The sequence below is a fragment of the Crocodylus siamensis genome, chromosome 3 (genome assembly GCF_052110815.1).
Source record: "Crocodylus siamensis isolate JL-2025a chromosome 3, ASM5211081v1, whole genome shotgun sequence".
Lineage (NCBI taxonomy): Eukaryota > Metazoa > Chordata > Crocodylia > Crocodylidae > Crocodylus > Crocodylus siamensis.
The window spans coordinates 240,203,818-240,228,230 of NC_143397.1; the positions used below are offsets into that span (position 1 = coordinate 240,203,818).

The 24,413-nt window shown below is 44.3% G+C and overlaps 1 protein-coding gene across 1 annotated transcript; it reads right to left on the reverse strand.

Moving 5' to 3' along the window:
• Positions 1-2,550: 2,550 nt before the first annotated feature.
• DERL1 (derlin 1) lies at positions 2,551-23,813 on the reverse strand. The gene is made up of 8 exons (XM_090040579.1): positions 23,544-23,813; positions 19,550-19,661; positions 14,010-14,074; positions 12,437-12,463; positions 9,694-9,789; positions 9,158-9,210; positions 7,973-8,083; positions 2,551-4,278 (listed from the first exon to the last, which is right to left on the reverse strand). Exons 1-8 carry the CDS (start codon positions 23,694-23,696, stop codon positions 4,137-4,139), a joined length of 759 nt encoding a protein of 252 aa, XP_089896705.1. The 5' UTR covers positions 23,697-23,813; the 3' UTR covers positions 2,551-4,136.
• Between the last annotated feature and the right edge of the window lie 600 nt (positions 23,814-24,413).

The window sequence follows — 24,413 nt, forward strand, 5'->3', positions numbered from 1 at the left end:
CTCTCTAAGTGGAGCGCTTCACACTTCTCAGTGTTGAACAGCATCTGGTTCTGGTCTGCCCATCTAACTAATCTGTCTAGGTCTGCCTGGATCAACCTACTCTGATGTGTGGCCGCACTGGATGTATTTAAATCAGCTGGTCCGGATGATCTCCACCCCTGAGTGCTGAGGGAGTTGGCTGAGGTCATTGAGGGACCCCTGGCACGGCTGTACGAGCGCTCGTGGTGCTCTGGTGTGGTGCCAGAGGACTGGAAGAGGGCCAATGTGGTTCCCATCTCCAAAAAGGGGAGGAAGGAGGACCCGGGAAACTATAGGTTAATTAGTCTTACCTCGATCCTGGGTAAGCTTTTTGAGAGAATTATCCAACCACACCTTGTCATGCATCCACAGATGCATCTCAAGCAGGTCCAAGGAGGTGATCCTCCCCTTCTATGCGGCACTGGTCAGGCCACAGCTGGAGTACTGCATCCAGTTCTGGGTGTTGCACTTCAGAGGGGATGTGGACAACATGGAGAGGGTCCAGAGGAAGGCTACCCACATGATGGGGGCAGCAGGGCAGGCCCTACAAAGAGAGGCTACAGGACCTGAACCTGTTTAGCCTCCACAAGGGGGGATCTAGTGGCCTGTTACAAACGAGTCGGAGGGGACCAGCAGGCATCGGGGGAGTCCGTTCCCCCGAGCACTACCAGGAGTGACTAGAAATAATGGTCACCAGCTGGCAGAGGATGGATTCAGATTAGACATCAGGAGGTGCTACTTCATGGTCAGGGCAGCTAGGATCTGGAACCAACTTCCAAGCGAAGTGGTGCTGGCTCCTACCCTGGGGGTCTTTAAGACAAAGCTAGACAATCACCTTGCTGGGGTCATTTGACCCCGGTACTCTTTCTTGCCATGGCAGGGGGTCAGACTCAATGATCTGCTCAGGTCCCTTCCTACCCTATCACCTATGAAACTTCCCCAAAGCTTAGCATCATTGGCAAACTTTGCTAGTGGGCTTTTCAGCTGCAAATCCAGATCATTAATGAAGATGTTGAAAAGCACTGGTACAAGTAGCAAACTCTGGGGGACCCCACTGGCTACCTTCTGCCAGGTCAACATGGATCCATCTATTAGTACTCTCTGCATCCAGCCCCACAGCTAGTTTCCCACCCATCTGACTGTTGAATTGTTGAGCACTCAGTGCCCTAGTTTTACCTTGAGAGCCTCATGGGACACCAAGTTAAAGGCCTTCCTAAAGTCCATATAAATGACATCAACCTCATCTTCCTTATCCAGGTGGTGAGTAAGCTGGTTGCAGATGATGAGGTTAGTCAGACACACCCCTTTTCAGGCTGAGAATTCAAAGATTTGAATTCAAATCTTTGAAAAAAAAAAAAAAAAAAAAGATTTTTCTCACTACTATTTAGTTGGTCTAATAAAAGATATTGCCTCTGACCCAAGAGCTTTGTGCATCCGTCTCTTAGAACAATACAGCTACAAAATAGATCCCTGAAACGGGAGGAAAGTACACCAAGAAGATAATGAAAAAGAGCAATCAGGTAGGTAAGAAGCAGGAAAAAACAACCACAAGGGGGAGAGGAATCTTATCAAAGCTAGTGATAAGTAAAAATGAGACTAGAAAAAGCCATTTAAAAAAGGTTGTCAGAAAGTTTGGTAAGAGAAGTTTCAGTGACAAAAGAAGACCGGCAGAACAGGGTGTTCTCTTGAACACTCCTGACTGGGGATAGCAGACTGTCCAATATTGTTAGAGCACTCTGGAAAGGCGCAAGTCAAAGGCTTAGGCAAAATGTTAGCAGGATTTAGCAAGACAGGCAGACAATTCTAGAGAGATTAAAACTTTAATTTAAAACTTTGCCAACAAAAAAAATTGATTACAAAAAGGGAAATTCTCTGTACAAAAGAATAAAGGAGATACTTGTTCAAACAAGAGACTGTCATTGTCAGCATATACTGTATACCTGAGCACTTGAGGGTAGTGCTCCACGTCAGCAAATGAGGAATGCCAAATATTTAACATTCATTTTGAGATTTTCAGGGGTCCAAATTTGCTATAACCAGCCAACTTAGTCTTTTGAAACTGTTTAAAAAAAAAAAAAAAAAGCAGCCCTGTAATCTTGTCAAAAGGTTCTCCAACCCTCCCACCCCCCCTCCACACACACCCCACTTGCAAAACACATTGCATTTGCAAAATTAGAAGCCATTCCTTCTGCAGCCTGTGTCAAGGTGACAATCACCTGGGTGCACAGCACAAATTAGCTATGTTTAAGTCCCCACTTAAGGCCTTGCCCTGGCTCTCTGCAGTAGGTAAATCAACAACCAGACAATCACTTCAACTGCTGCCACTTTGTAAAACCAAACTGTTAAGCAATGTGAACAACTGCTTTAGAGAGACTGTGACATGACTAATTGAAGGCCAGCTGCAACAGGATGGCTCCTGAAACATTACAAATCAGCTTTATTAACAGCTACAGGTCAACAGTAGATTAGCATTTATGCCACTGGAGTCCTTTTCCACCAAAGGATTTTAGTATAAATAAAACAAGGCAAGAGCATCTTTAACATTTTATTACTGGAAACAGAAGTGCTAAGTGATTTCTGAGCCTCCATGCTTCGACAAAAACCAAAAGACATGCAACATGATGCTTGCCAGTTCCCATATTCACTCATGAGCAAGACGACAAACAGTTACATCTTTCCTCTTTCCATGCCACAACAGATCCTTGTGAAGCTACTCAGATAAACAAGCAAATTTTCTTTTCCCAGATTCAGGAAATTACTAGTCGTAAATACAGTATCTAGAATCTGTAAACCTGCAGAGCACAATTCCAATGGAAAAAACAAACAAACCAGCAGTAATAAAAATACTTAGCTCTGACACTTATAATTTCACAGCACTACTCAAAATGACTTTTGGAATCCCTGTGGATGGTAAATATCATTTATCCCATTTTACAGATGGGAAAACTGAGGCTAAGTAACTCGCTAAAGGCCATATGGTGAATAGTGGAATAACAGTTGTTAAGATTTCCTGGCTCCTAGCCCTATACTCTGCCCATAAGAGCATACTGCCTTACAATAATAGCAAGAGAATACTATAGACAATCATGCCCTGCACCTCCAAGAAAAAGACATATGGATTGAAAAAGTACGTTACTTCTTGTTTGAGAAAGGACTTGGGAAAACAAATCAATTCTCTTGTAACCTGGAACAAGTTTATTTCCAGTGATTCTCTAATTCCTTGAAGCTTTCAAAGCAAATGCTGTAGTCTCAGTTAATACAAACATAACCCTGCAGTTAGTACCCTTCACAATAGCCACCCACCATTATGTACATTTTCTACTTTTGTGCTATTTTGTTTTGCAACTAAAATATCAACCTTGAAGCCAATGGTTTGCAGTTTGGAGACGGATACAATTTTGACTCAAGTGCAGCAAATGGTGGACATCACAAATCACAGAGATTTAGAGTGCTGGGAATATTTGTTATTGTAATTACTAACAGGAAAGCAAAGCTGTCTTTTGCCCTTAGCCTTTCCCCTCTCATGCTGCAGTGGACAAGGAAATCTCTCTCCACAAACACTACACCACAAGAGAAAACTGCTTTCCTTGAAATGTAGCTTGGTAACAAGATTAAGTGTCTCAGAAACATTCTCGCTGTCATGAAAGCAGTCCAATTATGCCACTTAAATAAAGGTTTCAACACCCTGAAATCTAAATGCCGGTATTGAAGAATCAGCTTTTCAGAAGCAGAATGGAGAGGCTGGTCTGATCCAACCTTTAGCCAAAGGCTGGATTCTTATCTTGCCACAACCAGACAGAACTTTTCACGTATCAGGAGAAACCAAGGTACCAAACACGATTAGCACATACCACTGCATCAGAGAGGAGGGCAGTGAAATGGATGCACACTGTGACAGACAGACAGTACTAAGGCTTTCCTTAAAGGGCAGAATGGAGTTGAGCACTACTGGCTATCCTGGAGTAAGATCTACAGTTTTTCTTCAAGTTTTTATTTTACCTTGAAACAAAATTCTTTAAAATCAGACAAATTCAACAGCACTAGAGAGAGCTTGGTTCTTAAGCACAGTGCACCAGGAAGCAGCTCAGGAGTAGTTGTTTGCCAAGAGCAGCAGTTCTTCACTGGTCACCCAGTCTGAAACCTTGGCCCCAGTTGTGTCTTCTACCCCCCTGTTGTTGTTCTTCTGCAGCTCTTCGTGCACTAGCAGGTGGAACACCAAATCCCGAGACCCCTCCTCTTCTATTTGGCAGCCAGCGATATCTAGAAAACAAGTAGCCAGGAAGAGAAAATTACATGTGTTGTATATGCACCACTGTATTTTGATCTTTAAGCAGCATGAACTCACTTTATTAAAGTCCTAACCTTTGTACCTGCTAGATTTAACTGGGGGTTTTATTTATCGAGAGCAGAGGAGTCAAAGATATGGCCTATAGGCTGGATCCAGCCTATGGAGCCGTGTCCTGGAGAAGAGTGCTCCACAGGGCTCCAGGAGGAACTGGAGGTAGGGCCTGCTGCTGAATCCTGGAGTACAGACCCCTACTGGCGACACATTTTGGTGGTGGCAGAGCAAGCACCAGCCATCAATCCCTGCAGCTCTAGCACTTGCAGTGGTTAACACTGCCGCTTGCCCTGCTGCCAAACATGGGTTTGGATGCGGCCCACGAAGCCAAGCAACTCGGACACAGAATTCTAATTTATAGAATACTCTCCAAATAAACTCTAGTACCTTGGAAAATGGGGTGTGGCAAGAGGATAGTTATGATACTTGTCACAGGACTGTAGCAAGGTAAAAGCCTCACGCTGAAGGCTGTCCCCACTCGATCCAGCTGTAGGTGTGCTGGAAAGTCAAAAACAGCTGGAGGTGACACTAGTTACTAGAGGTGTGCGAAACGGGCCCTATTCGATTCAGATTTGGCCCAAATCAGGGACAGTAATATGATCCGTTGATTCAGATGACTGTCCCCAATTCAATTTGGCCAAATCCAAATCTAACGGTTCAATGCCAATTTGACAGCCAGCAATTTGGACACAGGCACAGCTTTAAAAGTTTTTTTCTGCACACCTTGAGGTAAGTGCTGATACATGGAGCGTCCCACAGCACACAAGGGGCTCTTCAGCGTGCTCAGCAATGAACCCAGAAGTGGACTGGAAGTACTTCTGGGTCTGCCAAGGAACATGCAGGGCTCCCCACCACACCCCCCAGCCCAGTGATTGACCACAGAGGGACCCTGGGTGCCCCCCCCAGACACAGGAGGCACCAGTCGCTGAGCTGGGAGGGCACGGGGGGGCCCCCCAGCACGCTCGCTGGTGTACCCAGAAGTGCTTGTGGTCTACTCCTGGGCCTGCTGCCGAGCACGCTGAGGAGCCCCGCGCCCCACCCCCCATGCTTCTGTAGAATGCTCCATCTGCCCCAGCACCGCAGCGATCACGAGCCCCTGCTACCTAGAGGTATGTAGAAAAAACAAATTTAAAGCTGTGTCTATGTCCGAATCACCGAATCTGTCCAAAACTAAATTGGAAAGATTAAAAGCGTCCTTTGATTTGATTTGGAGATTTGACCACCAAATCGGGTCAAATCAAATCAGGCACCGAAGCTTCGCACAGCCCTACTAGTTTCATCCCTCCCTCATGTACTGTGGGCATGTCTTAACCATGCTAGGCCAATAAGCCAACTAGGCCTGGATGGATGTTTAGCCTTTTGCAAGCCTTTTGGAAAACAGATTTTACAGAAACAAAATAAGTCCACAAATTGATACGTCCTCCTCAGAAGTGGAAGAAGTTAACAGTTTCTTGCTGCATTTTTAAGTTATATTTTTCTTTCCTGGAGGGGAGATGGAACCACATATGAATCTCTTTCCAGAAGAGATCTATTTTATGTACCCAAACGGTCCCCCCATTGCCATGTCCGAGGACCTCACAGTTTTGCACCGGCACCTGTGTGAGTTAGGGGCTTCTATTTTAAATGGTGAATTAAGGCAACAGGGAGACTAAGGCCCACTGATTTCAACTGAAATTAGACACCTAGATATCCAAAGATGAGCAGGGACTTGAACCTTTGTCTTCCAAATCTCAGGCTGGTATCTTGACCTTTCTTGCTCTCCAGAAAAGGACATTTATGTATATTCGAGTTACAACAAGCAAAGGTCAAATTCAGCTCTGAAGCAAGCAAGCAAACAACACGGCACATTCCATCAAGCCAGGCTATTCCATGGCTGAATATGACCAATAAAATCTGAGGTACTGAAGTTCTTGTAAGAACCCTCTTTTGACAAACTCTTAATTTCTTTTCAAGACCTATAGAACTTTTAGTACCAGAGAGTCTTAATGTTTTTAGTCTCCTAATTGTAGGCTATAGCTATGGAGTGTGCAACACAAAACCAGAACTGGTGCCTTGTTAGAGGGAGTTTACAGGGATTCTAGTCATGTAAGACTACCAAACCATTCCCACTGCTCAAATATGTTGAGGGAAAATTAAAATACGTCTAATTGGAATCAAGAGACAATTGCACATAATCAGTAAGACTGATGGTTGCTTCAGAACTATTAAAAGCAACACTTTGTCATTTTTAGTGAAAATTAGGTTTAGTGGGAAGGCTTGCAATAGCAGGAGCAGTTAAGGTGGTAAAGGTGAGACCCCACCATGTTGCTGGAGATGTACAGCAGGCGTGTCAAACATATAGCCTAGACCCAGCACATGGAGCTGTATGACCCACCCTGGAGGTTATTGTACAGGGGGTCAGTCCAGGGCACCAAATAGCAAGTACCCTGGACTCCATGCAGTAGCATGTCCAACCAAGGCACCATGGGCAGCGTTTACCCCATGCCAGCCCCATGGGCCACATGCATCGTAAGCCCCAAAGCTGGCATGTACTGCACGTAACACATGGGCTGGACTGACTGTGCACTGACCAGGGTACAGGGGGCTGGCATAGAGCACATACTCCATGTGGCACCCTGCCAGACGCAAAGCCGGCATGCACGGGTTACAGTAAGGCAGAGTGCTCCAGACCATCTCCTGTGCTGTCTGCAGCCCTGTGCCAGGGGCTGGTTCATGCTATGTGCAGCCTGAACCTGGTGCTGAAGCTGCTCCACAGGGTGTCACAGTCCTGGTCTGCCCATCCATAGATCAGCTCAGGGACACTCATCTAGCCTGCAAGGCCAAATAAGTTTGAAATCCCTGTTCCCTGGTGTAATGCAAAGGCAATTCAACCCTGTACCTCACTTTCTAAAAATCAACTGCACAGGTTTTAAGAAGGGCTTGCCTAAGTCATTAGCTTGATTTTGGCAGGAAGAAGTATTCACAACCCTGATGCCAAAGCACTATGGTACAGATTACTGCAGCAATGATCTTGGATTCCTCCTACTGCAAACAGTTTTAACTTTGAATCACTAGCAGGATCTCAGGAAAACATCCCATTATCCAAGCCTTGCAATTATTCTAGTCACATTACTGCCAATCTGCATTCTGTCAGTTCGTTGGCAATTCATAGTTGGTGCTACCAATCAATTATAATTGGCCTCTGTTAGGTAGCAACTAAGTTTGTTTGCCTCTTAGCTAGAGGAACAGCGCAAGATAAAAGGTAACCAATAAAAGAACAAAGCCCACTTAGTACAAAACAAAGTAATGATACCAGGGATGTCTTTATTGCCATATTATATACTACAGAGGGTTGTTTCCTACCTTCACTCCTGCAGCTAGTAAGGGATATATACCAACTAGTAATTGATAAGTGATGGGAAGAAGCTTCCCATACGGCCAGTTCATTAGACAACTACTACTATCAGGTTATCCCAGTCATTGATTGATTAATTCAAGGGGACATAAGAAGAATTAAAAAAAAAATATTTGCTGGGGTCATACTCATTCTTTTAGTCCCTCCAATTGCAGGGCCTTCAGAAGGCTGTGCCAATGAAATTAAAGTTGGGGGTGGGGGGGAGAAAAAAAAAAACTCACAGAAACTGGGGTGTGGACAGAAAATTCCTTCCTCCCAAGTCCATTGGGTATTTAAACATTAAGAAGAAGTACAGGTGTCCAACCAGATTTCCTATCAGCTCATTGATGATGCTGCAAAGCAAGAAAAATTATCTGAAATACCTCAAGAAACAAAAGGAGCTATGTTGTCACTTCCACTTTAAAGTGTCAGAGTACATCAAGGTCCCTCCCTCCTGCCCAACCCAAGAACCACAGAATTTTCTCCATGGTTTTTTACAGGCTACTTCTGTCAAATTCACCAACATGTCAGCACCCTGCCTTCCAGGCATTCTCCATCCACGCTTGAGCAATGCAATACAATTAATGCTTACTAATATTGGGAATTAGAGTTTCTGTAACTCTCAAGAACTAAAAGCAATTGCCACCTCTACTCAACAGCCTGTCCTCTCTCTCATCTGCTTTGTTTTTGGATCCCAATTTAACAGACTTATAGTTTTTCGGCAGAACTGGGGCCTTTATTTTTTGTTTCCGCATATGGAAACAGCAGATGTTTAAAAAAGGAGCAGTTTCCTGAAGGGGTGGGTTAGTCAGTAGAAAGCACAAGTTCTCTCTTCCATAGACCATGTACCTAGATGGTAGTGACAGCAGTAGTCATGGTGCTCCATAAGCATCAACAGAAATCAGGGCACCACTGTATAGGACTGTGGACCAGCAGTCTCTGCTCCAAAAAAAAGCTTATAAACAAAATGAAGAGGGATAATAAAATACATGCAGGTTGAAGTCTGCTCAGAAGGATGGCTAGCAAATATCACATGTGTTCTGTGTGGGCTTCCTCCCCCTCTCCTCTTTAAACATAATGTGTGATATGGAGACAAGGGCTAGGAAAAAAAGGAAGTGGAAGAAGAGCTTAACCCTCTGGTTTCAGGAATGAGAATGGCTTAGATTCTTGTTTAGAAGAAAACTTTCACCAAAGGCCTACTACAAAAGATGTGAATTCATCCTATTTTTGTCTAACAAGTTCTGTACAAGTTTTCAGAACCTTTAATTTTCTTGCTTTCAAATATTTTCCTTGTAGCAAGTATCTGACCATTGGCAATCCCATTACTGACCCATTAGCTTGAAGCTCATTTTATTGTTATGATCAACCACAGATTATCTTTGGTTATATTTACAAACTCAGGTAAACAAAAATTAGTAACTACTTACGATCCGCCAATGATGTAGTTGAATCCCAGAATAACCCATGGCAAATAACAGGCCTGTATGAAAGACACAGTCAAGTTACAACCACTAAAGGAGAAAAGTAGGCTGCAAAAGTTACTTGGCAACTTCATCTAAGTCTCTTAAGCATTATTATTATTATGCAAGTTTAACTTGAACACTTTCCAATTAAAATGGCAAAATATCCTTATTTAAGTAACCATTTTATAGACATAGGAAGCATCTGTGTACAAGTGTTTAAAGAAACATTTTTTCCACACATTCTTCCATAGCTAAAATCTGATGGGCAGTCCTACTGGTACTGAATTTTTGCTACCATAGGGTAGCACAGTGGTCAGAAAGAAACAAAACAGCAGCTCAGAGAAGAACAGGCTGAGATTCAAACTACAAATCTTACTAAGTAGTAGTGACAATTTTCAGTTTTGGGGACCTCCAAAGCAGTTTTCTACTGAAACAACTGGTGCCACATGAAGGACCGCAAGGACCAAATCCTTACGCCCTTCTCCCCCCGTGTGCCATACCTTAAACCTTGTCCCAAACCAAAATGATACAATCATGTCTCTGTTCAGCTGGGCCCACACGTAAAGAACTGACATGATGAGAGGAATCATCAACAACTGCAATATAAAGAAACAAAGCAAAGATCATAGTCACTGTCACTTCCATATAACCCTTTCATCTCTCAATATTTAATGTGGCAGCAGGACAAGCACAACGTCAGCAAAGATGCTCTAAGAACTATATTGCAGTGCCCTTGGTGCCTGTATTTTATTATGACCTCACAAATAAACGAGGTAGCAGGTGAGCATGTGAACCAAACTGGCAAGCTGTTCTGTTGTGTAGAAAACTTGCCTCACCTGCTCAGTGCGACTTTCCTATCATTTCTGCCACAAGTGTTGCAGACGGCCCATTTCTGAGCTGGCTTAAATTTCATGCAACTGCTTCAGGTACTGGGATGCCCCAGTCTCACTCTACACACAGCTAAGATAGGTTTTCTGTGAAATGCATCCATGCTTTCAATACCATTTGTCGCACATTTCGAAACTTAGGACACAATCTTCAATAAGCAGAGGTCTGGGACTTCAAACACAGCACTTAAGTGAGGACAGACAAAAAGTTTGCACTGGTATTCACATTACACTAGAACTGAAAGTATAGCACAGAGGTTCCCAACCGACTACAGTGGGTTGGCTGCAGGGTTGTGGCACGAGCCCCCCATTCAGAGCCCTGCCCAGTTTCCAGGATCACATCTGAGCTTCTGGGGTTAAAGCCAGGCACCAGGGGAGCCCCAGCAGGGAGGCAGCTAGCCCTGTTGCGCTCCCACTGGGCAGCCGTAAAAAAAAAAAAAAAAAAAAAATGGGAATCACTAGTGTAGCAGACAGACAACACAAACCCCTAAACCAGTGTTACTTCACCTGCCCCAGTGGCAAATTATCTGTAAAAAATCAGGGTAACGACTAGTTCAAATTAGTGTTTCGCTTACCATTTCAATCCCCCTGGAGCTGCTTGCTTTTCTGCCACCTGGTGGCAGGTGTCTGTAATGACACCTACTAGCCCACGAGAGCTGCACAGCTGTCTGTTCCCAAGATTAATGTCATTTATTTTGTTAACTTAATTTGTATGCTGATATAAGTTACACTGATGTGTCTTTCCACATCTCTGCTGAATTAAGTTAAACTGCTCTGAGCACAAGTAAAACTAGTTTAAGCCTATCTGCATACACTTAGGGGATTGTTAGTCTAACTACATCAATTTAAAAAAAACGATCAAGTCAAATCCGTTCAGCTTTTATAGTACTGAGTTAGACAAACCCCAAGAGGTCATAAGAATAGCAACAGGTTGTACTAGCAGGGCTGTTTTAGAAATGTTGACTCTTTTATACTCGCTCACTACAGGACTTGTTTTTCTAATCAAGAAATACAAAGAACAAAAGAGACTTTCAAGAGATTTTACAAGAGGCTCTGACAATAGTCTAGTTCAGAGGGCAGCACTGTTTTTCTGGTGGCAGACTGGAATGACCCAGGTCAGCTCAAAGGAGGGCCAGCACTAGGTCCCAACTACTACTGCCACTTCTTACTTCCCAGCCACAGCATGACACAGGCAAACCCCCAGCTCCAGACACGATTTGGCCTCTGGGCCGTAGATCACAGATCTCTGGTCTAGCTGATAAATTTGTTAAACTAGGTTCTGTCAGAAATATGGTGTTCTTGGGGCTACTCTACTTTCTTGGACTAGTTTATATACAAATAGCACATCCCAAGAATTGGACATATTTTAGGGTGTAAAAATATTATATGCAAACTTGGAAGACAACTGGAATTCCTTTTGTAAACTACTGATTTAAATTAAATACACAAGTTTCAAATTCAAAGAACTGACGTCAGTGCATTTTTTATGGACATAAAATTGGGAAGTTTGCCTCATTCTGCATCAGCTTCTTTTGCTACTTGCCATGATGGACCCCAACCTGAGAATGGGGTGGGGTGGGGGGAGCAGGGGTTAGCCAAAGGGCAAGATCACCAGCTCACAGACATTACCATGAAGGCATCTAAGGAAATAGGGCAGAGGAAAATCATCAGAAAAAAAAAGTTCCCAGTCTTACTAAAGTCAGTAGGCAAGGTTCACCTCTACCTTACAGACCAAGTCTCGTCCAGCTAGAAGTGCATCTTACAGACTATCTTGCCTTCTGCCTAACCTCAGATTCATGTTGCTAACTACCTCTCTGATTACTGAAATCAGTGGCAGAACTCATCTGGACTTCAACAGGGCCAAGAAGTCACCCCCTTGTCTCCTCAGCAGTGTGATTAACTTTTACAATACATCCCTGCCTGATGTTACCTGAGAGATAATACCTTCCAGATTACAACCAAACAGAAAAAGCTCAGAGCAGCTACAAATGTAGGTAAAGTATCTGTGGGTGAGAATTTAGTTACTTCCCAAAATACTGATAAGCAGCCAATATAAATAAAGCGAGAACATAAAAAAGTGACATTTTGTAGCATTTCTAAGAGTGTGTCTACACATGAGCTTTAATGTGTATTAGCTTATTTTAATGTACACTAAAGCATTACAAAGTGCTCTTTAGCTAATGCACATTAAAATAGGCTAGTACTTCACAACAGAGGTATCAGATTTAATGCACATTACCCAAAGTGCATTAAGGAACATGTTAAGCAACCCCCCCCCCTAAAAAAAAACCCCAACAAACAAAAAACAAAGAAAAAATTTCCTATGAAGGTCTCTGAAAAGCTGCGTTACACTTACCTGCATGTCCATGGCCAAGCCAGTTATCTTTCAGTTGACAATTGAGGAAAATGCAATGAAAATAGGTGACAGACTACAGTGATTTTTGAACAGGTCAGGCTTTTCACCTCAATTTTAGCCAAATGAAACCATGCTGCAGCACTATACTTTGTGAAGTCCCACGTTAATCTGGAAAATGGAAGACCTCCAACAACCTACAGAACAGATCAGCTGCGACTACTCAAGCTACCATACCAACAAACCCTCCACCATCACCTCAAGCAGCCACAGGTAGGACTGAGATGGAGGCTGCTTTCATGCTCATTCAGTCTTTGGCTCTGTGCAGAGATTACCAACTACAAGCCAATTAATCTTTGTTAAAAGCCTATATCAAAAACCTAAAAGTCTGTGTCATACATTTGTTGTTCCATTTGCTTAAGAGTTTAAGTGCTGCATTTACTATATGTGACAAAAAACCAGATAAGCAGAAAATTTAAATATTGCAATTATCACATCACAGAAAACTATCAGTTTCCTGAACTGCACTGCTCTAGTTTTTCAGTGTTATTTTACCTGAGAAGAAATGTGTTTACTGTAGTATCAGATAACACTGTTCCTCAGTAATTGGTTTTACTAGCAAGAAATGGGATACTCAGCTTTTGGTTTATCCTATTTTTTCCCCCCACCAACTTTGTTTTCCCAGCTGCAAATTTCACATTGCTTTGAATGTCAAACAGTAATCAGATCCTTACCAGAAAAACCACCACCCAAGATTTACAACTATAATTTAGTTGACAGTGTTGTTGGCAACGGAACAAAATCCATCCTATGTTCTAGCCACTGTATTGGGCCTGCAGGACTAACAGGAACAAAGATGCTATACAAGGCAATGTAAGTGGAAGAGAAGGAAGGAGCAGATCTGTTAATCAAGACAGTGGCACTTCTACAAAAAGTTAAAGATGTAGCTAACGTAACTACAGCTGATGTTACTCGCTCTCCATGTTTCTTCTCTAGCTCCAATTCTTTCATAAATAAACATAATACAGTAAAGGGACACAGGAAGAACAGAAAAGAGGGAGAAAAGAAAAGGAGAAATATAGTAGATTATTAAATTCAGTTCCACTTCTAAAAAATGGCATGAAGAGGAAAGAACCCAGAACAGCCCATGTGATAGCTAAATGAGTAGGAAGTTCACTTCAAGATCACCAGTCTGACTCAAGCCTGTGTCAACAGTGAAAGCTTAAATTCTCTAGCAGTCTTTACGACACTACTGTAGTCTTTTCTGTCCATGGTGAAGAAGAGCCTGTATCTATCACAATTAACAGCCTCTCTGACCTAAGAGCTGGGTGGCCATCCACAACAGTGCCAAAACGAAGCAAGCAAGGAACTCCGGGGAAGTCTTCATTGCTCCGAACTTTCCTGGGCACAGAAGGCTTCATTCACCGCAAGCAACACAGAGCTTTGTACTAGCACAATTTCTGGATTCTGCCCCACCCCTGGAAGTAGCTAATAAGACCTGGACTATAAAAGTGACTTATTTTAGATACAAATACAAGAACCAAAGAACCAAATACAAGAATGACCTGAAGGATACAACAATGCAAATCCAGTTAAACAGGAGCATAAACATGTAGTCTGCTGGCCTTCCATCAAAAGCACCTAAAAAAAAAAAAAAAAAAAAATTGTTAGCAAAACATTTTCAGGATCTCCAAGAGACTTTGGTTCTTAAGAACTATGATTTCAAACCCCTCTCGCTCAGTGGGGACAACACATCATAACAAATTTAATTCGACTTTATAGGTGTTTCAGTGTTTAAGGTGACATTTGCCACATCTGACCACCTCAAGCACACATTTTACCAGGTGTGCAAGTAATTTATTTCAGAAGTTAACTTTTTTAAATCTGTTATTGCTCATACTGATTTATTTATAAGTGACCCTGTGGTTTCTGCAAATCTTCCTGCCCAAGCTGTGTGTTGACATGATTGGATAGTGCAGTGGTACTCAACCTCTGGGGCTCCCCACAGGTCTGGAAATTTAGCAGTGGGAAAGCAGTAGCTGTATTAATTGCTCCCGGAGTCACAGCAATTAACATTGCCACTGCCCCCCCGCATGTTTCCAGACCCATGAGGACCCCAGCAGATTGTGACAGCAGACAGGGTCACACTGTAGCCACAGTCAGCATGAGGGATCCAGCAGATGGACTGGCCCTACATTAAGAGGGAGGGAAAAGAGAGGGAGAGTGGCCCAATCTGGCCCACAGGGCAAGAGAGGTTGAGCATGATTGAGCTACGGCTATCTTGCCCTTATTCTTCAAATAAAAAGGAGAAAGACAGCGACAGACAGCATCACCAGTACAGAATTTTGTTAGGTCTTCTTGATTCCACAGATTGGAGATATGCCAGTTATTTTTCCTTGCAAATGAAAGTCCCCGACTCCTCCATTGCCTCCCCTCTGGATATGGATGTTGAAGCATCTGGTTGTAGCCAGATCAGGCCACAAGGGGCACAACACGGCAAGTTAGCATTCAACCTACTGCCATATCTTCGTTTGGTTTTCTTGCTTTTGGAAGCTTAAGAGTCAGAGGGTGGCAATTTCCCAAACCAGGCAATTTTGTGGTTTTACTTCCTTTAATATGGCTTTGTGGTATGTCTTTTATTCCCCCCCTAAGAAAGCCTCATAATATACAAAAAAACAAAGATTTAATATGTTTAAAGGAATGCCGAAAAGATGTAAGAGGGCCTGTTGCATTAGTTGTGGTCCTGCCCAGACCATTTTAAAAGGACAGCATGGTGTGATCTTAAGTGGATCTGACTCTACAAGTGTTAACAGATGCTTAACCCAATATCTCATAAAAAGGCAGTTACTGGCAAGGAGATTTTAATAATGCAAGTGTGCATGCACAAATCAAATAGAGAATATAGAGATTAAAGTGTGGTTTGCCTCTTGACTATGCAGTTCTGTAAAAACTTACATCTGTTTCCTGTGTCAACTTAGTTATTTTAGTCACTAAATGAAGCAGATGAGGCACTTATTTTTTTTCAGGATTCCCAATAGCCCCCAAAAGCCAAGACAAATGAATGACCATTAATTAAACCTATTCCCTTCTCTCTCAAAAATGGCCTCCCCGAGTATCAATTTGTACCACAGCACTAAACCCTGCTCTGAAGATATAAGGGACTACCAGCAGGGGTGGGCAAAACGTGGCCCGGGGGCCAGATGTGGCCCGCCAGGCCATTCTATCTGGCCCAGGGGGCCCCTAAAAAATTTAGAAAATTAATATTTATCTGCCTTGGGCTGCCTGTCATGTGGCCCTCGATGGCTTGCCAGAACTCAGTAAGCGGCCCTCTGCCCAAAATAATTGCCCACCCCTGGGCTACAGGAATGTCAGCGTATAACCCTCAACAGCAGAGCCCTTGCTGTGGGCAAGTCAACATAAAAAAAAAACCCAACCAAAAACAAGCCATCTTGAACTTTAAACCTTGGGCTGATTCCACAAGCCTGGCTGTCAAGAGTAGTTTTTTAATTTGAAAAAGGAGTGTATTTTCAGTCTCCAGTCCTCCATCACTATCTGTTAGCCTGGGACTTTTGCAGTGACTCATATGACACTCCAGAGGCAGAGAAGTCCACATTAACATATGTGAGGGCAGCATAAAGACTTAGGTGAGGCTGTTGCACAGATATAAATGGAATCTACCCTGACTTAAAAACAAAACTACAGACCACAAAAAAAGCAGAACCACACTTGTAAACAGACATCAAAATGCTCAGGGGCATCTACTGCCCTCAATGTACACATACAGCTCAACAGAGCAAGAAGGTAAAGATGGGGCTTTCTTTAGTAACATCTCTATTATAAGGCATGCAAGTATTACTGTAATTATTTTATATTCCAACCCCAAACAGGAAAGGGTTTAGATACTGCTTAAAAAAAAAAAGAAAAAAATTACAGGCCTTTTCTGAGGGATTTTTTTTTTTTAATTTGGTTACAGAAAAGTTTTTTCCTCCCACACTGTTGCTGTGAGAACTTCTGCAGAGGAAGGTGATTGACTCCATAAGAAACATGACTAGTAAGACAAAAAACAAAATAGGCAAAAAGATTATTTCCTCTAAGCTCTTTCCCTTCTAATTATCTTGGGGTTTACTTAAGTTGTGGATAAATGAAAAATTAAGAGGCTTTGAAGTTAGTGTCCCTTTAAATATCTGAAAATCCTGGGCTAAATACTTCCATTCCCGAGACAGCAAAACAAGTATTACAACGGTCTAAGAAAACCATTTTATAATCACCAATTTCAATTCCTCTTATTCTCAGAAGAGAAAAACTAAGCCAGGGATGTAATTTTTGTTATTAAAATAAAAGGCTCTGGAAACCCAGCTATGTCTTTTCTGCATTTCCCAAATAAATGCAAGTTTACAAACAAACTTGAGCAAGATCCTTAAAGCGGATCTTTAACATTAGCATCTGCCCAGAAAAATTATATAAGGATGTCTTCAAGTGCGATATAGCCCACTGATTGTGGGAATTTTGCTCACAAGTTGACAGCTGTGCTGAACTACATCATGAGCAACTTGTGTGCTCACAAATGTAAATCTTGACATGCCTGCAAGTTTTTAAACAGAGGGCAAAGATCAGTGGAGGGGCTCTGAAGCAGCCAGCTTTCTTATTTCTAGAAAAATTAACTGCAAAAATTATTTTGCCAGTCAACTGTACCTCTCCAGGGCAGTACTAGCCCCAACTATAGAAGTTTACAGTGGAGTGTAATTTACTGTTAAAAAGATCACTTCTTTCATATTCTTGGCATCATAAACACAGGAAAGCACCCAGATTTCCCATCATAAGAACTCCTTGCTCACAAATATGCAAAGCTGTCTTCAATATTCGGTGTTTCAGTGCATTCTTAATGATTGTATGTAGTCAGTGATTTAATCTTTTCTTTCTTCAACATGTTCTGCTCTACCTAGGACCACAAAAGCCTGCTCTTTAAATTATGTCATGAGGTACTAACATATAGCCACTTACAGAAAAGGCTAGACAAAACCCAAATACCACTAACAGTGCTACTTAGTAACATCTGTTACCTGAGCATTTCCAGTTGTGAGAGTGCTAATGATCTCTGTATAATTAGGGTTTATGCAGAAGGCAGGGCAGTGTGGCACTTTTGAGGCTAATTAGTTCAGAGAGGCATAAGCTTTGGTAGGCCACAGCCTACTAGCATCTGACATATATGAAAGAAAGCTTATGCTTCTGAACGAGTTAGCATTTAAATACCTTGTTACATGTCATACTCAGAGCTGCTCAAACGCTGATCAGTGTTAGTGCTAGCTCAAGTTTAGAGCAGTTGCACCTTATGACTAAACACTTTGACTGTTTCCCACCTTCATAGCTGTGACTTGCCACTAGAGGGCTTGTGAGCAGGGACCCGACCAGGAGCTAGAGCTGTAAGCTGCCACTACAGGGCTGGTGAACCAGGACAGGCTTCTTTCCTTGCTCTAGAAAGGGGTGAGAGACGTGGGTTGGGTGGAGTGGGGGCAGGAACATGGAGCTGGGAGGTAGGGAGTTAAGGGGGTGGGCCTGGGTAACGAGATGGGAGGTAGAAAGGAAATGGGGTGGTGAAATGAAGGAAGTCAACCACTGAAGGTTAAAATAGAAAGAAGAATCTAAAAAAGGAAACAAATTAAAGGTCTTATGTTTTAATAAACTGTGATTTGGATTTGGGGTGTGGAAGGTGCTGGTCACATTTCTCAGGGTGGCTAGGATGTGGGAGTGGCGAGGGAAGGCACTTTTGAAGGAGCTACTGCCCCTGTCCCAGGAAGGAAGTCCCAGCTCACAGGGACATGAGCCTTGTTCTCCCCCACTCCTGGACCCTGTCTGGGACTTAGCCTGCAGAGCATATGCCAGCTAGCCATTTGCATGGACTTGCACCCCTAGGCACGGGAAGGTCACATGCCCAGGAGTTTGGGGGGAAGGTGACACTGCAACTTGGCGACTCATTGGTGGGGGGTGGTCACACATTGATGGAACACGAGCTGGGTAACACGGATCAGAAATAACCTGCCCTGGAGTGGAGTAACTTTAAGCCACCTAAAGTGCACTTAAAACTAGTTTAAGATGTTAATGTGTGGACAATTCAGGGGTTAAGAGCTTCAGGACCTGCCTAAAATCAATGTGTAACAAGGCCCCAAGGTGTCACTCTGCCTTGCCTTCTACCAGACCTCAAGCTAACCCAACTAACTACCCTTCTCTAGAGCTATGTAAAAGGACAAAAGTTCCATTTTATGAAGGAGTTAAAAGTTACACATGTGGCTGTATTCCAAATCAGAACTAAAACCAAACAAAAAATGATCTGAAGGAAAAGTCTAAAAAAAATTATTTTGCATGAAAACATGATTTCAATTTAAGAATATTAGCACATTACATTTTTTAATTTTATTTTGCATTGTAAGAAGCCTTTTTAGGAAAAAAAAATCATTTCCAAAAAGTATCTTAACAGAATGTTTCATGAGACTCAGCTCCCCCCTCACCAGGTATTTTCTTCCTAAATGAAATTCCAGGTGCACCTCAGACTCCAGAGTATTTCAACAGTGACAGAACTGCGCAATCAGTGGAGTATTATTCTTTCAGAATTACTCAGGACAGCTCTACTATGCACACATCCCTCAAAAGAGTTTGCCTTTTCTAAAGAAAAGGATGGGGAAATCCTTCTCTGCCTCAGCAGTAAGTGATTTGCCAAATGTGAGCAATTCATCTAGCTCCCTTATTCCAAGACACTAGAATCAGCAAAACAGCGATAGTCTCTCTTCCTACTGCCTCATAACCAATGATTGAAAGTTACAGTCCTGCCATCCTTAGATTGGTCCAGTGAAAGAGCTACAGTCAAGGATTCAAAATGATCAGACATCATTTAGAAACTCAACCTAGGGGAAGCATAGTGAATGGATTCTCAACACAATCTTCTGTTGACCAACAGTTACAATAAGAACATGCTACTGTCTGTCTGTCTCAGAACTGTCTTGTTCTTTTGCAGAAGCCATTCCAGCTGGAGTTATATACATTTTGAAAAATGCTTAGTCTTTTTGCTAACTCACAGTGAAGCCTACCAAATGCATGTGCTGTAGCTATTAAGACAAAACATACCTGTTTCTAAACGTGATGAATACTGATACAAAAAATATAAGTTCACCAAATACAGAAATCCAGTTCCTGGACCCACTGGAAAGTAGAATGTTGCTGTTATCGGCCGCCAGATCTGTTCAGAAGAAAAAAATAGAAGGAGTACAGGCATAATTGTAAAAGAATTATAATCATGGTGCTTACTCTGTTACCATACAGCAGAGAAGATGAAAGAAATTTTAAAATATCCCAGCCAATCAAAATATTTTATGTGGAACCCCCTTTACTTCTGGTTTTCAAGTCCAGGATGCATAGGCATTTGTCAGGGATTGTTTGGAATAACAAGTCCTGAGTTTGCGCATGGGGTTGGACTAGAGGAGGGGTGCTCAGCTTCTGGCCCAGGAACCAAATCTGGCTTGCAGAGCCATGATATCCAGCCTGCAGGAATCCCTGCATGTCCAGATCAGGGCTGCTGTGTATTGCCCCCTCCTTGTGCATCCAAATCGAGGCCACTACCCACGCCATATCAGTGGACGGATCAGGATTGAGCTGAGCACCCACTCGCAGCAGCACAGGGCTCTGCCTGCCAACCCCAATGCTCATTCAAGCCCATCAACTGGATCCAGCCCATCTGGCCTGTAGGGTCATAATGTTGAGTATCACTGAACTAGAGAACCCTGAAGTCCTTTTCAGCCCTATGATTCAAGTAGTGTTATTGCCACTTTTGTATTGTCTGGTATGATTAGTTAAGCTATTTAGTAGCCACCAGATGTAAAAGTGTGCTGGAAACTATCAAGTTTAACAACATTGCATACATTCCCCCCACCTTCCCCAAGTGTCCTGCAGACAGGCAGCACTCACAGCTGTTCATCTGGGGATCCTATCTCCTGCTAGCCCCCATGACAGATACTGCTTCACTCCAAGCAGCGCACATTGCTGCAGGCAGACTGGAGATGTAGGGCCATGCTTTTCACCCCAGCTCAATCCCTTGCCCCTCCCAATTTCCCAAGGCCAGCTCCTGAGCCCACCAGGACTGAGTGTCACCAGTGTAAACTGGCTGATACCCCCTGATCTCCCTTATGTGTCCTGTTGCTCATCCCCTTGCCTCTCCAAATCCTCAGCGCCCGTCACATGCCATTTTTGTGCAGCCCAACACCTGCTAGACAGATGTCTTTAGACTCTCGACTGTTACAGGCCCAGGACCAGAGGTGGAGGCAGGGGGAACTGCCCTGGGGTAACAAAGGGCAGAAACTGGCCCACCCGTCCCTGAGGTGGTATAGAGCCATATGCAAGGAGTCTACATGCCACATTGCGAGTAAATGTGCACAGGGCCAGGCAGGGCTGGGAAAGCACTTCTTGCTGGCAGCCTGAAGTGGGAATATTATATTAGTATTATATTTGATATTATGGTATAATATATCAGTATCATTCATTAAATTAATTGACAATATAATTCTGTTTATACCATAACATTCACAGTGTGCATGTAAGTGTTTGAAATGGGGTGCTGTTGAACTCTGAGGTCAGAGAGGTGCTTTGAGTGCAATGAGGTTGAGAGCCACTGCTTCAGATGCCCCAGCCTAGAGAAATTCAGAAGCTTCATAGTTCAGGAGGGACTAGCACAATAAGCATGTGACTTCAGCTTTTCAGGTCATAACTACTTTGGGTCAGTATGTAGAAAAGGGAGACAGCTTGAAGGCTTGTAATGACATAAAGCAGGGCTGTCCAACTGGTGGCCTGCAGGCTCCTGCCCAGCTGCCACTCCTGGGGCTTGTGTGGCAGGGTGGGCTTGCGCTGCCCATGTGGCAACAGCCAGGGTAGAACTGGGAGCACATCCATGCAGGTGCAGTGCACAGAAGGGGTGGGGGGAAAGGGGGTTTGGCTCTACACACACAGCAGGGGTCCAGGAGCCCACAGGACATGGCAACCCCTCTGGCATGCAGCCTACATGGTGTACAGCCCCAGGCTCACAACTGATGTGGCATGCAGCTTCCGGGCCCCCCTGAAGTTGGGCAGCCCTGACAGAACCTTACAAGATGGGGATCTTTTCTTTCCTTCCCAACTGTTTTAGATGGGAAGGGCAACATGGTTTCTTATTGACTGTGTGTAAGCTCACAGAGAATGAACCAATTGTTTTGTGCTGCAAGGGAGGCCTTCCATCATCCATCTCTCACCCAAAAACTTAATGAGCAACCTGAATAGTCTTATGCCAGCAATTCATGCTCCAAGAATTTAGGGATGTTGGTCACTGGGCTCCTACCAGACCATGACTTAAACACCTTGACTCCCCCACCATGCACCCTTCCCAAAACTCCAAGCAAAAAGGCAATGAGCCAACCAAGAGGGAGCAGAAGATGAACTCTGCTAGCCCCACCCAGAGTCCTCCCACATCTGTCCCAGACCTATTATAGGCTGAAAAGCTGCAGTCAGCATCTTGTAACACCTCTACACCCTCCTCCATCACAACAATTAGCAAAGGCTGAGCTCATTGTTAGCAAAGTTCTAAGCGTAAAACTTTAACTCTTAAAATAGTAACTGCTTTGCATCAATGTATGGAAAGAGACAGACAGTACAAACATATCAAGACCCTATCAAAGTTGCAAAGAACTTGGTTCCAACTACTGAGTTGGTCTAATAAAAGCTATCACATCTACCCAAAGAACCTGGCCTGCCTATGCTGTTATAGACCAACACAGCTACAACCAAAAACCTCTATCAAAACCGATAAACTCAGCTTTTCTAATATCTGTTCTAGCTCACAAAGTCAGGCTAAAACTTTGCAACAATTAAGGCTAAACTAAACTTTGTCATCCTATTTTTGGAGAAGATGCAAAAAGCCCCACCCTCTCCAGGCACAAATGAGGCGTACCCAGGAGTGTCAAGATAGAGTTTTAAGCCAACAGGTATAGGGAAATTATTATAAAGCACATTTATGCATTAGAGCAGGTACAAGTGCAGAGAGAGGGATCAGACATGTCTTCGAGACTGCCGAGCTGACGTGTTGCCTCGCAAACCCAAAGAGTTGTCTGAACACTGCTTTCTGGGATGCAGCATCCGCTAGGCATGGGAATTAACTTGCTGCTTAGTGCACTGCATTTCTCTTTTACAAAAGGCACTTGGGGGGGGGGGGAGGCTGGTCTCTCCCTGAACATCTCAAGCCTGACCTCACCTTAAGCACAACTGGGCAGCAAGCACAGTTAGTGGTATGGAGGAGCTTCCATATGAGCACGCTAAAGAAGCTGGACTTATTCAGAGAAAAAAAAAGAAATGCCTGAGAGGGGACATACAGGTGTACAAAATCATGTACAAAATGGCGCAGAGAAAATCAACAGGGATGTATGATTTCCTCCCTCTCTCAATATGAGAACTAAAGATCACCAAATGCAACTTGCTACCTACTCATTTCACAAAATGAAATGAGTAAGTAGCAGGCATTAAAGCTGAGCGCAGGAAGTTTTTTCACACAGCACACGTCATTCAAGCGTGAAGCTCGCTGCCACCAGATGCTGTGGGCCCCAACAGTGCAGCTGGGTTCAAACAGGGAGTGGGCAAGTGCTTGCAGGAAAGGGACATGAGGAGCAGGAGGGTGAGGCAGACAGCCTCAGAAGCTGAACTTCCTAAACCTTAAGCACTGGAGGCTGCGAGAAAGAGGCACGGCAGAGAAAACCCCAGTCAGAGGGCCCTCGCTCTCCCCATTAGCGCCTGCACCTGCCCCTTTTAACACGGGGAGGGATTTCCTGGACCAGGCCTGCCAAGGAAGCTATAAGCTACCTTTAATACAGGGGCGCTAGTGCTGCGTTGCTGAGCACTTGGGACAAGGACTAATGCAATGGGGCCTGGGGGGAGCAGAGCAGGGCACAGCGCCCGTCGCCCTCAAAGCAGCCCAGCGACAAGGAGCGGCGCCCCAGCGTCCACCGCGCGCCAGACTACAGCTCCCAGCAGGCTCCGCGCGGCGTCTCCGAGCCGCCAGGCGCGTCAAGCCCGCGCGGCATGCCGGGAGCTGTAGTGCAGGCCCTACCTGGAAGCGGCCGAGGAAGGCGTCGGGCCAGAGGAAGAGGTACACAGGGCTGACGAGGCCCAGCTTGCCCACGAGCGGCAGCGCGATGGACCCGGCGAACCAGTAGCGGGTGATGAGCGGGATGCTCCGGAACCAGTCCCCCAGGTCCGACATGGCCGGGCCTAGTCACTGCTCCGCCGCGGGGGAGGTGCTGGCGCTGGGGGCGGTGTAGCTCCGCCCGACGTGGCTCCTTCGAGTTCGGCTGAGCCGCAGCCACTTCCGGCTCCGCCCCTCCTTGCAGTGGCACAGCGCCGGAAGTCCCGCCTCTTAAAGGGGCCGCGTACTACTTCACACCTCCACCACCCGCGGGCTCTTCCCAAAGGAGCCGAGACTTCGTGTTGTAGAAATCGGCACACCCGGGGGGACACGGAGAGGAGAGAGAGAGATAGACATCATATATAGCTAGAGATAGTTAGCTATACCTATAGAGAGATAGGTAGATATAGACATGTAGAGGTAGAGAGAGAGCGAAAGAAAGACATGTATAGAGATAGCGACAGAGAGCGAGAGATACAGACATCACTCAGCAAAATCCAAGCGGTCGCAAAGCTTCATCTCATGCGTGGATGACCTCTACCTGACTCAAAAAGTCTATGGGCCAACGAGAGGTAGAGCGCTGCTCGACCTGGTACTGGCTACGGGGGATGACCTAATCGGCGACCTAGTGGTCGATGGGAAGCTGGGTGACAGCGACCACGAGCTGATCACCTTCACCATCCGCCGTAAAGCTGGCAAGTCAGTCAGCAACACAGAAGTCCTTGACTTCAGGAAAGCTGACTTTGACAAGCTCAGGAGACTTGTCAGTGAGGCCCTAAGGGACCACAACCCCAG